The following is a 13371-nucleotide window of genomic DNA, read 5'->3' as shown; positions in this document are numbered from 1 at the left end:
GTGGCATAACTACAAGCAATAGCTAGTATTTATGCTAGCTAGATACTAGCTAGCATAAATACTAGCACGTTTTGTTATGCATAATGTGATTCACTATCTTTCCCGTTAAATTGTTTTTGTCGATACATAGACAAGAGTAAAATATGGAAGTACAATATGCATCAGTTTTCAAACTGTTTTCTTAGCAGTTTCATGTACACTTAAGCTAATGCTGGAGATCTACAGCTTTACATTGACAATATTTATAAAAGCAATTCAAAATAAGAAAAATTGAAAAACAAGGAACTTTAAAAATCCCCAAAACAGGCAGGCACTGTTGAAAATTTTAACTCCTCAACTTTACTCAACTTTCAGGATACCTACAAAAGAGACAGAGGAGGTTCCTTTGACCTGAACCTAAACCTAAACAGAGGTAAGTTGCAACTCTTGTGAAAATCCAATTTATCATATTATCTGTTTAAATGAAAGTAATTAAGATCAAAACTAAAATCATTCTGATGATGTTCATGTACTTGACTCTTTTATAAAGATGGGAATTTCATTTTGAGAATTGTTCAACCATTGAAATATTTTAGGGGAAAAATGTAAACAGAACTTTCAGACCTAAGCTCTACACTTTACCATTTAGTTGTGGAGACACTGGTAGATTTTTCTTTATTACTTTTATGTAGTTTCTTTGTGCATTGGTTTATTATTGTAGATCTGTACAGCTGTTTGGTTGTCTATTGTCTTTTTTTAGCAGGAGCTTGAGTCTGAAATACAGTTTCTATCCGTCTTGTAGGGTTGGACAATAAATCAGTTATATGTATCACGATACACACGTGATCAATATCAATAGATAGTAAGTCTGACAGAATATTCAATAGAATATTCTCTAAACTCTGATCCAGAACCACATACCATTCTGGAGGATGTAGGCACAGTCAAGGCTTCTCAACCTCTCAAGGCTAGCTCATCTAGGTTGATGGCATCATTTAACTAACTGGTGAACTAGCAACAAGCTGTTGAGTAACTTGCGGAGCAGCAGTTTAATGTTTCACCACTGTGCCTCATAAATGTTTTTAAAAAACATTATGGTGTGAAAGCTGTGGGTAAAATGGGAAAGGTCACATCACCAGTTTGGCAGTATTTCAGATATAAAAAAAAAAAAAAATGATGTAAAATAATAAAAAATGCTTGTATCGTGAAATGTTTTTCAGTAATATCATTCAACCCTATTTTCATGTTCATAATAAATTTTTTGCAATGTTATGTTTTATTAGACATTATTCATTAGTTATTGTGTGTAATTGTCACAGGATGGATGAAATATATGACTTCTTAAAATCACGGGATGTTTCAGAGGAAGTCATACAACGACTGCAAAAGGATAAGGTAGCTAGATTGCTAAGGAAATCAGTACATTTAGAAGTTATCATACAACATTATTATAGAGACATGGTGAAGACAGATCAGTTTTATCATGTGGCTGTTTTTACTGGGTTTTTCCCCCATTTTTATAGGTTAAATAACTGTTTTAACTTTTGTTTTCTAGATTGACTCCAGTGTCCTTCTGCTCATGACAGATGAGCAGCTTAAGGAGTATCTCCCATCTTATGGTGACCGACTGGCACTTCTCGGATATTGCAGACGAAGGGAAAATGATCCTGCTGGCCGGAAATCAAAACTTTTTGACCGATTGAGAGCCAAGATTTCAAGGAACAAAGGCAACGATCAAAAGCAGATCTCAGAAAATGTTAGCATCAGAAATGCTCAAAAAAGTGTTCGAAAAGTTGAGATAGGATGGATGAATTCTCGAGATGGGAAGTTTTTTCAAGTTCGGACAAAGAAAGGTGGTGGAACAAGAAAAATTGATGTGTCAAAGGACTGTAGAAAAAATGAATTAATTGAAAAGGCAGTAGGTTTGTTTTTTCCGTCTCAAAGAAATTCACATGGAAGAATTACAGATTTTGAGGTTGACATGACAGATTTCCAGGAACATTCACTTGATGAACATATTACAGTTGGAGAACTTTATGAGCAGACAAAACTACCTGTTTTGCGTTTTTACCTAACAACCAAAAAGAAGGACACTGGCAGCGACTCAGAACCAGACAACCCCAGTGGAAATGACCAAGACACTTTAAGGTTTTCTACTCACTCTCAAGTTTGCACACCACTGACTCAATCCAAAGCGCCAGACAGCATTGATGCCATATATGTTGGAACCAGCAGTGTCCTGACAAACAGCAGCAGTGATAATGTTCACCTAGTTTACTCTACTGATGACATGGGTGATTTGTCAAATGTCCAAGAGCTAGATGCAGGAATCAATGGGGACATTTTAGAAGACAGTGGCACTGTTACCTTTTTCACAGGACACATTTCTGACACAGATAGTCTCGGTCTTGATGACACCCTTCCTCTGTCTCCACAGCCATCTAGTCCAGTGCTTTCTTCTTCACAATTTGATTCTTTGAACGAGCCAATTGTTCAGAGAGAAGGGATTAAGAAAATCCTTGTTCTTCACCGTGGCCAGATCCTGAAAGAACTAATTTCACATTTTTGTGATCCAGGTGTCACTCAGGAGGACATATGTATTCAAGTGGTGCTCCCTGATGGAAGGCGAGAAAAGGCTGTTGATGATGGAGGAGTTTTGAGGGATGTCCTCTCAGAATTTTGGCAGGACTTTTATGAACAGTGCACAATGGGCAATAACTTTAAGGTGCCCTACTTGCGTCATGATTTTGGACAGCAACAATGGGAAAGCATTGGCCGAATTATTGCCTTTGGCTGGCAAAAACAGAAGTACCTGCCTATAAAACTTGCTCCAGTAATACTGGAACAAGCAGTTCTTGGTTCTATAAAGAGTCTTCTTGTTGATAGCTTCTTAAGGTATGTTACAGAGTACGATCGGATGGTGTTTGAATCTTGCCTTTCAGATTTTCAGAGTGTTGACAAAGAAGAGCTTCTGGAAATCATGGATATCCATAACTGTCGAAGAGTACCAACAGCTGATAACATAGAGCTACTACTTGAGGAGCTTGCTCACCAAAAGCTCATTCAGGAACCTGCCTTTGTTATTGAGCAGTGGAGCACTGTCCTTTCCCCGCTGAGGTCAGAGATGGAAAGTATTGCAGCTGCATATGAAAATCTCCAGCCAACATTAAGAAAGGTTATACATTCAATTGTATATCCTGCAGTCATGAATGCACAGCAGAAAAACATCAGCAAATATTTAAGTTCTTATCTCAGAGAATCAGACTCACAACACCTGTCACTTTTTCTGCGGTTCTGCACAGGATCTGATTTGTTTCTTCAAAAAACTATCAGTGTTAGCTTCACTCAACTTCAAGGTATTCAGAGACGGCCAGTTGCCCACACATGCGGTTGCTACCTAGAGTTGCCAGTTAATTATGATAACTATCCAGAGTTTCGACACGAAATAAACAAGGTCCTAGAAAGTAGTGTATGGGTGATGGATATAGTCAACAGACTTCAGCTGAAGAACATGTGAGTTTAAGGAATCATTGGTAACACCTTATTTGAAGGGGTATGCATAAGACTTGACATGATGACACTGTCATAAACATGACAATATTTGTCATGAACATGAAGGAGTCTTTATGAATGTTTATGACAGTTGTCATGAAGTGTCATTCGGTAAATAATGACACTTTTAATGCAAAGTTGCTCTAAAAGTTGCATTAAAAGTCCATTAAAAGTGCCAACTTTGCATGATTTTGTGAATTATGATAATTTAATGCAAAGTTGGCACCTTTGATGGACTTTCAATGCAACTTTTAGAGCAACTTTGCATTAAAAGTGTCATTATTTACCAAATGACACTTCATGACAACAGTCATAAACATTCGACTTCATGTTCATGACAGATGTTATGTCATGTTTATGACAGTGTCATGTCAGTCTTATTCACACCCCTTCAAATAAAGTGTTACCAAATCTTTTTGTATTAAACTTTCAAAGTTTAGCATTATCTTAACATGTTTTTTAGCTCATCTTAACTCCACAGAGTTTCTACTTTTTGCAATTTATTTTTCTCTGGAGTATTTATAAGATCTGCAATGTCATAGTTGGCACTCTACTACTAGTGTTTTTTGGGGGGGTTTCTGTTAAAGTACTCCAAAGTTAAAGTTTAAAGCATAAATTTGAGTTGGCAGTAAAATGTATTTTCTCAATATTTTGGGTTTATTAAATTTAAATATTTTATATTGTTACTAGAATTTTTTTTACTTTTAATGTTACTTGAGGCTGCAAAAGCTGGTTTGTTCCACAATTAAAAATACAATATGGCCGCCGCGCTTGTAAACAAGCAGCTCTTAGTTGCATAAATAATTTATGAATAATTTCTGATGTTTTGTTTCTTATATTAGTCACATAATTTAAATGTTCAGTGGATGAAAATGTTGCTACTCTGTTTGAATGCAGTTCTGGAAGAAATGGAGTACAGTGTTTCATTTAACCTTATTCCTGAAAAATTTTCTTTTGTTTACTCAGCATTTTATTTATATTTTTGTTTTAAGTAAACATAACCTTAAAATATTTTCAATAACAGATCGGTGCCATTGTAGTAGCTCAATATCAGATTTAACCAGAAAACAACTGAAAAAGAACACTTTTTTCTTTTTTTTTTTTACACCTTGAAGCATTGTCATTATCTTAAAGAATTATTTTAAAACACTCAAAGGCTTCTCTAATGGCTAAATAGAGACTTTAATTTTGAAGTTCAATAAACCGCTTTTTCCAGTTTATATGTGTGATTTATTTGGGGTGGGGGAAGCTTTAAACCAGCATTGGGTTGCACACCTGAAAAATAATGAGGTTTCTACAGCAGTTCTCAATTCCTTTATTTCCTGTTTAATAATCAGCATAATGTTCAAACTGTAATGCAATGATATTGATAATAAAGGGAAAATATCAAAACCAAAAATCATCTGTCCAATGCATCAATATATTTTTCTAATGTCAGACTTATTTTATCAGCTCAGCATGATTTATCTTATTTTAGTGTCTCTTCTTGCTTAGTTATAGAGCTTGTGAATGGCTTTGACCCATCTTTATACTGGTGCAACAATGTGTTGAAGCAAATGCTGCCACTCTCAGAATGTCATCAAATTGAAGTCCAAATTAGGGACGAGGTAGCAAACTGTCAAAGCAACAAAATGTTTTTACATTTATCAATGCAGCTCCAAATCTCTGGTAATCAGCTGTCTGAGTCTTATGTATAGATCAGTTGTTGCAAACACATCATCTGTGACATCCAGGTTATGCTCTGAAATCAGGTCCACACAGATACTGAAGACATCTTCATCGCATGGAAAGTCTTTGAAAACACAGTTTTCCAAGCAGGCTTCAACCCTGTTCAGATCAATGCTGTGTAGATAGTCTCTGGTTCCATACGCCTGAGGTACTGTGTACATCATGAATGGTCGCCCATGAGGACTTCGTGAATTGTGTGCTGGACGTATCCTGTGGTGGTTCCAAGCTGAAACAACTTCATTTAGTTCTTTCTAGAAGAAAACAAAAACCAGACTAAACTCATAGCTTTGAAATAAGCATTCAAAAGTAAAATGGAAGTGTAAATCTAGCATGACTATTTATCCAAAAACAGGGAAGTTTAAATCAAGCAACTACCCAAACATGCAATCTGCAATATTTAAGATATGCTATTAATTTAGTATCATACTCAGAAAATAAATCTTTGCACATTATAACCACTTTATAGCAATCATAAATATTTTCAATAGGTGAGAATACAGAGCAGCTCAAATCAAGCTCACCTGTATTATATGGAGAAAACAGAACTGGATCAAGGCTTTGTCCAAGAAGTTATCTGAGAAGTGTCCATCTGCTTTCAGTTTGTCAAAGAGGTCCATCCAGAACTGGATACATTCACTTCGCAGGGTCAACCACCATCTCTCAATCCGCTGATTTCCAGTGCTTGGACCAAATATTACATTATCACTTTCAGGTTGATCTTCTGTAAGATGCAAATATCTTTGCATGTCAGCTGCATTAACATTTTCTGTCCCTAAATCCACTCTAAGTCTTTCAGGACAACCCTCAGCTTTAATCACTGCATCCATGAAGTATCCAGCAATGACTCTTGGGTCGTTATTTGTTTTGTATGCCTCAAGCCATATTAGCCTTCTGGAAAATCCGTCAATGCAACCATTGATCCCAATTCCAAATGGTTTGAGCTTATCGTAGCCGTCCATATGCCAAACATAGTTTGGACCACGACTATAGTAAATCCGTCTCCTCAGTCGATTTCTTGACCTTAGGTCTACTCCTTCACCATCTAGTAAGCGTAAAAGGACTCGAACTGTTTCCCTGTCTGTAACAATACCATTCATCCAGCATTTTTGGTGCATCCATCGATATCCGTGACATTGTCCAGAGGTTTCAAGTTGCTGACGAATGAAAGCTGCCACTACACTCACATCAGTTTTGTTCTTTCGGCGCCAAAGTTTCTTCTTATTAAGAATCCTTTCTAGTGTCCTCTTGCTAAGAATAAGCCCATGAACCTCAGCAAGCAAAGCAAGAATTTCATCGTTGGTTAAACCACATCTGAAATACTCCTCAATTTGTTTATAATCCATTAAAGGGAGAAAAATCTGTATTTTCCTGGTTAGACAGATCAAATGGAATACTGTGTAAATCTCACACAAGACAGCCTGTCTGCTTTTTTGGAAAAGTCGAAATTATGACTTTGAATCTCATAATTATGACTTTGAAAGTCGAAATTATGACTTTGAATCTCATAATTATGACTTTGAATCTCGAAATTATGACTTTGAAAGTCGAAATTATGACTTTGAAAGTCGAAATTATGACTTTGAATCTCATAATTATGACTTTGAAAGTCGAAATTATGACTTTGAATCTCAGAATTATGACTTTGAAAGTCGACATTATGACTTTGAATCTCATAATTATGACTTTGAAAGTCGAAATTATGACTTTGAATCTCATAATTATGACTTTGAAAGTCGAAATTATGACTTTGAAAGTCGAAATTATGACTTTGAATCTCATAATTATGACTTTGAAAGTCGAAATTATGACTTTGAAAGTCGAAATTATGACTTTGAATCTCATAATTATGACTTTGAAAGTCGAAATTATGACTTTGAATTTCATAATTATGACTTTGAATCTCATAATTATGACTTTGAATCTCGAAATTATGACTTTGAAAGTCGAAATTATGACTTTGAAAGTCGAAATTATGACTTTGAATCTCATAATTATGACTTTGAATCTCATAATTATGACTTTGAAAGTCGAAATTATGACTTTGAAAGTCGAAATTATGACTTTGAATCTCATAATTATGACTTTGAAAGTCGAAATTATGACTTTGAAAGTCGAAATTATGACTTTGAATCTCATAATTATGACTTTGAATCTCATAATTATGACTTTGAAAGTCGAAATTATGACTTTGAAAGTCGAAATTATGACTTTGAATCTCGAAATTATGACTTTGAAAGTCGAAATTATGACTTTGAAAGTCGAAATTATGACTTTGAATCTCAGAATTATGACTTTGAAAGTCGACATTATGACTTTGAATCTCATAATTATGACTTTGAAAGTCGAAATTATGACTTTGAATCTCATAATTATGACTTTGAAAGTCGAAATTATGACTTTGAAAGTCGAAATTATGACTTTGAATCTCATAATTATGACTTTGAAAGTCGAAATTATGACTTTGAAAGTCGAAATTATGACTTTGAATCTCATAATTATGACTTTGAAAGTCGAAATTATGACTTTGAATTTCATAATTATGACTTTGAATCTCATAATTATGACTTTGAATCTCGAAATTATGACTTTGAAAGTCGAAATTATGACTTTGAAAGTCGAAATTATGACTTTGAATCTCATAATTATGACTTTGAATCTCATAATTATGACTTTGAAAGTCGAAATTATGACTTTGAAAGTCGAAATTATGACTTTGAATCTCATAATTATGACTTTGAAAGTCGAAATTATGACTTTGAAAGTCGAAATTATGACTTTGAATCTCATAATTATGACTTTGAATCTCATAATTATGACTTTGAAAGTCGAAATTATGACTTTGAAAGTCGAAATTATGACTTTGAATCTCGAAATTATGACTTTGAAAGTCGAAATTATGACTTTGAAAGTCGAAATTATGACTTTGAATCTCATAATTATGACTTTGAAAGTCGAAATTATGACTTTGAATCTCATAATTATAACTTTGAAAGTCGAAATTATGACTTTGAATCTCATAATTATGACTTTGAAAGTCGAAATTATGACTTCCTGTTCGTCTTTTTTTTTTTCATGGCGGAAATGGGCTTCCATACAAAACTCTGAAACAGGAGAAGCGGGACATAAAACGGAGCGACGAACTAGATGTGAATTATGGCATAAGACAGAGAATCCGACGTTGAACAGTGAAAAAAATCAACACATGATGTGAAACATGACGATTAGGCGGCGCAGCAGGTGAAGAGTGAAGATTACTGATTGTCAATAAACGATAAAATAAATCTAGCAACAGGAAAGAAACTAAAGTGGACATAACAATAAATCAAGAGAGGATAATACTAATCAAAGGAAACTAAATGGGAATGAATGAAGAACAAAATGCAAGAATAAACTAAGAAAAAACTAAAGTAAATACAGAGGAATAAACTGGTATGGCAAGACCTTTAGAGTAATAATTAATACAGAGACTGTATGGCAAGAATAAACAGACACTATTTCCAGATAAAAGGTAAAATAATATTGTTGAAGTGCCATGGGTTTGTTGAGACCATATCTAATACTGAGAATAAATATATCTTACAGACCATAACAGTAAAGAACTTATCACTTATTTATGTTTTTAATTAGATTTGATATATTTATTTCTTCAATATTATTTTTCATGTCAGTGTTAATGTCATGAGGCTGACAACTCCATGACACTTTCAGTTTGACTCATTAGGATTTGATCAAGAACCATGTTTGTTTTTTGTCATTTCTGTCCAGTAAAACTATTAATCTATAAATCAATAGACACGTCTATATATATATATAATCGATGTTTCTGTCTCATATTTGTACGGCATTAAAAGGACCTGGAACTTTTGTTTTTCCACTGAAAGCTCTGGTTTGCACAATAAATGCCATGTGGGTGAAATTTTATGGATGATGCTCTGATGTCCCATTCTCCTGAAGGCAGCACAGAGCTGCACCACCAGAAACTCACAAAAACACTGAAGAGAAGAAGAGCTATGATTAATGTAGTTACAGTTCTATCCATGTTTTAATGTTGCAGAGCTCAGTCGTTTTGCAAATAGATCAAAGTTTAAACTGGCATGTTGAACATCTTTTATCTGATCATTTTGTGCAAGATTTAAAAACTAGAAAATGGCACAAAATAAGAATATTTTTCCACTCTGATTGGCTGCTGTTAGGCCTACAGATTTTAACTTGAATGTTCATTGCATTTTTTGTAGACGCCTGTGAAAATAATTTCTATTCCCATGGCTTTTTTGTTCTCTGGGAAATTATTTTTGAAAAATATAGAAACAAGCATAAAAATCAAAACATCTACAATAGTGATAATAATATTAATGATAAAATAATGGTCAGTGCAAAGTAGCCTGCAAATTCTTTGGTGGGGGGCGGTGAGGGACCTGGATAAAGGCTAGTGGGGCGCTGGACCGAAAAAGGTTGAGAAATACTGTTCTAGACACATAATGACAAATAAAAAACCTTACGTCTAATTGTTTGAGATGTACCGGAATACAATTATTAGACCAAAATTACAGACAATTGTAGTAAGTAACAACCACATATGATTTCTGATTTCTTTTTTAAAACATTGCAATCCTTAGCTCCTGCTAAATGAGTTGGACATACAACACCTGTACCTCAGTGTGAAACTACATCACCTCACCTGTTGCTTAGGAACACTTTTCTTGACACAACTGAGGGTCTTACGACTGTAACCTTCACCACCCAGATGAACTCTGACAGCTCCAGACTCCAGAGGGTCAGCTGTCATTTTGGGATACATATGTAAAACCTCCTGGGAAAAAAAAGGGATGTTTCAGCTGAACTCTTCCAGTAGTGTGTTTGGTAATAATGATCGTAAGGTTTTGGAATGTAACTGAGAGACCACAGAAGAAGAATGTAAAGGCCCACCTGATGCTGAACACTCATATTGATTCTTCTCAACAGCCTCTTCTTCTGTTCACTCAGCAAGCTGTCGATCTTCCTCATTGGAGGGAGGTACAGCTCATCTAAGCAGTCAGAACAACAGTCCTTCACTTTTAACTTTGCCTTCTTCCTGTTTTTTTATAATGATGGGTTTTCTTTTCATGATGAATAATAAACAATACAGCTTCCAGGATTTTTTAAATCATAAACAGAGCACAAAATTTGTTCAAAGTTATACCTGCAGGCTTAAATATATACATATGTCATTACCTAAAATTGGGTTAAATATCTTTTAGCAATTTGAAGAAAAATAGCCCATATTCTAGCCCATAAGCAAGATTTGGGCATTATTCTCTCACAATAACTTAAATGTTGTCCTTTATTGAGCTACAGAGAAAGACCAGGAAATCATCTAAAATTGGTGCTGATGATGGGGGTTTATGATATCTGACCAACACGCAGGCTCTTTCCTCTGTATTGTAGTAAACAATCATGTTTTTACAAGTCTGTAGTTGTACATTGCAAAAATCTTACCAAGTATTTTTGGACTACTTTCTAGTGCATAATGTCATTGTACGGTTGAAATAAAACAAAACTCATTTACAAGTAACTTTTCAGCATGAAATAGGAACTTGTTGTAAGTCAATAATTCCTTAATATTGATGAAAAAGTACTCATTATAAGTGAAATAATCTGCCAGTAGAAAAAGACATTTTTTCCATATTAAATATAAATGAAAATGTCTTGTTCCAATGGCAGATTATTTTACTTGTTGCTAGTACTTTTTCATCATTATGAATTAATTAATTATTGACTTAAAACTATTATGCTGAGAAGTTACTGGCAAATTAGTATTTCAAGTGTACTATGACATTTGCACTAGAAACTAGACTAAAAGCTGCTTGGTAAGATTTTGTGTTTTTGAAGTGCGTTGTCCATGTGAGACTCACCATCAGTGTCCTCCAGAGCCTGGATCATATCAGGGTCGAGTGCTGTGCTCACCAGCATCTCCACATAGCTCTTGAACATTTCCCTCATGGCCCGGATGCTGATGCCTCCCCACACCGGGCCTAGAGCATGGAGACGCTGCAGTGAGGGGGGTGGACACAGCGCAGTGGCAACTCTTAGTTTTATAGGGTTTTTTTTTTTTAGCAAGTAATACTTATATTATTTTTTAAGTAAATGGCTTGTACTTGTGTAGCTCTTTAGCAAGATCAGAGGACCTCAAAACGCTTAACATGACATTCAGTCATTCATCCGTTCACACACACATTCACACATTAATGGTGGCAAGCTACGAGATAGTACCCAGAGCTTTTGCTGGGGCAGTCTCACCCCAGCAGAGGCCCTCTGACCCCACCAGCAGGCAGGGCAGGTGAAGTGTCTTATTTAAAGTGTACAACAATATTTGCATTAGAAACTAGACACATGGTCAGATTTTGTGTTTTTACAATGTGTTTCAAAAAGGGGCTAAGATCAGCAGAGGTTCTCGACTGCTGGAGAACTTCAAATTTTTTCCTCCACATGTCCCAAACAATCAGAAGGGAAATTCATTTTCAGGAGTCTTTACCTGTTCATCTTTATACTTCAGGCAGAATTTCAACGTCTATCAATAGTTTTCTTGGATGAAAAAAAACCTCCTTCCTTTGGACCAGGAGAAAATGAGTTGAAAACTGTTTTCGCACATAAAATGTCATGCACTATTGCGGTATTTTGGTGCACATTCAACTTTAGATTATGATGGGTGGTCTAGGTTAGTTTTGCCTGGCTTTAAGACTAGTTCTTATTAATCATGCCTTCTTCAGGCAGGACTGATAGGTGGTGTGGTGTCTTTCCTGCTCTCTGGGCGCGCGTGTGGACAGACACGTGCTGAGGGTTTTGGGGCAATGCCCACAGTTAGCCGTGTATGCAGGTTTAATTTGTCATTTGCTTGCTTGTTTGTGTTGCTATTTTGTTTCTTGGTTTCATTTGCATTTTTTTTGCTGTTTGGTGTGCAATGTTCTTTTTTTTTTCTTTTTTGCATTAATAATTTTTTGTTAGTTATCGATTGGGTTTGAGGATACAATTTACTGTTGAAGAGCTAATGTGCAAAATATATGTTGTGTATTTGGTGCAGTTTGGAAATTGTACTTTATGCAAAGTACAATTTCAGACTGCTGTCTGCACCACCTCTCTGTTGTCTTGACCTGGCACAGCCTTTTTGTAAACAGTGGGAATCTGAATAGTCCTGAGCCTATAACCGCAGGTGGAGTTGTTGGTCATAATATTTCATAATTTAAATTTCAGACACCGTTTCTGTCACACTATGTGCATCCTATCCCATTTCACCACAATCTGAAAATAAAACTGAAGTCATAAAAACATTTGCGTCACTGAGAGTGGACAGAATGAGATGGATATGTACAGCCATATTCACACAGAGCTGACCTTCATCGTCACTGGGCCGGGAGGAGTCAGACTCAGAGGATGAGGACGGTACCTCCTTCAGCCACTTCTTCCTCTTCTTTGGTGGAGGCTCGGCTCTGTCTTTAGAAATCTTGTTTTTCTCTCCTCCTCTCTTCTCTTCTTTCACTCTTAAGATCTCCAAGCTGCTATCTTTTCCTTGTCTCTTTTCTTTCTCAACATCTCTTCTTTCCCTTCCTTTCTGCTCACTTTGCTTTTCTCTCAATTCCTTCTGCTGTTTAAGGATTTCCCTCCTTTCTCCTTTCTCTTTCTGTTCTTTCTCCTTCTGTTCAGTCTCTTGTCTCAGTCTTTCTCTTAACTCTTGTTCCTGTTTCTCCTTCTCTCTCTTCTCCATCTGCTCTCTTTCACTGCTATTTTCCTCTCTTTTTCTCTCCTCTCTCCCTGTCTGCTCATTCATCCTCTCTATATCTCTCTCTGTTCCTCTGAACTCCCTCTGTTTTCGCTTTCTTTCTCTCATTATTTTTTCTTTCTCTTTATGCTCCCTCTCTTGTTTCTCCTTTTCCTCTCTTCTCTCTCTCTCTTTGAGCTCCCTTTCTATTTTCTCTCTGTGTTCTCTCTCTCGTTCCTTTCCTCTGGCTCTCTGCTCCTGCATCTCTTTTTCTTTCTGTCTCTCCTTGTCTCTGTCATCTCTCTCCACTCGGGACTGGTTCTGACTCTGAATGCTCTGCACCTGTTTAGTCAGAGACTGCCGTCTGTTAGACAGTTGGA

At 35.8% G+C, this 13371-nt stretch overlaps 3 protein-coding genes across 4 annotated transcripts in view; 1 reads left to right on the top strand and 2 right to left on the bottom strand.

The window, feature by feature from the left end:
• The window catches only part of LOC106907694 (proline-rich protein 12-like), a 110356-nt gene that overhangs the window by 20635 nt on the left and 76350 nt on the right, over positions 1-13371 (bottom strand). For both annotated transcript variants that reach the window (XM_088007999.1, XM_088008000.1), the window contains exons 11-14: positions 12628-13355; positions 11151-11270; positions 10186-10283; positions 9938-10069 (exon numbers count right to left, since the gene is read on the bottom strand). In XM_088007999.1, the coding sequence (XP_087864125.1) occupies positions 9938-10069; positions 10186-10283; positions 11151-11270; positions 12628-13355 (1078 nt within the window). The remainder of the gene's footprint in view (positions 1-9937; positions 10070-10185; positions 10284-11150; positions 11271-12627; positions 13356-13371) is intronic.
• Positions 682-3496, top strand: LOC106923792 (uncharacterized). The gene is made up of 3 exons (XM_088007949.1): positions 682-1374; positions 1535-2428; positions 2477-3496. Exons 1-3 carry the CDS (start codon positions 1189-1191, stop codon positions 3494-3496), a joined length of 2100 nt encoding a protein of 699 aa, XP_087864075.1. The 5' UTR covers positions 682-1188.
• LOC148157824 (uncharacterized) lies at positions 5178-6420 on the bottom strand. Its single transcript, XM_088007948.1, has 2 exons — positions 5781-6420; positions 5178-5510 (listed from the first exon to the last, which is right to left on the bottom strand). The coding sequence occupies exons 1-2, from the start codon at positions 6372-6374 to the stop codon at positions 5178-5180; spliced, it is 927 nt and encodes a 308-aa protein (XP_087864074.1). The 5' UTR covers positions 6375-6420.

Source organism: Poecilia mexicana, unplaced genomic scaffold (assembly GCF_051168715.1).
Source record: "Poecilia mexicana isolate PSO_F unplaced genomic scaffold, ASM5116871v1 scaffold_8, whole genome shotgun sequence".
Taxonomy (NCBI): Eukaryota; Metazoa; Chordata; class Actinopteri; order Cyprinodontiformes; family Poeciliidae; genus Poecilia; species Poecilia mexicana.
The sequence above is the reverse complement of the archived record's forward strand: the minus strand, read 5'-3'. Positions and strand labels throughout refer to the sequence as shown.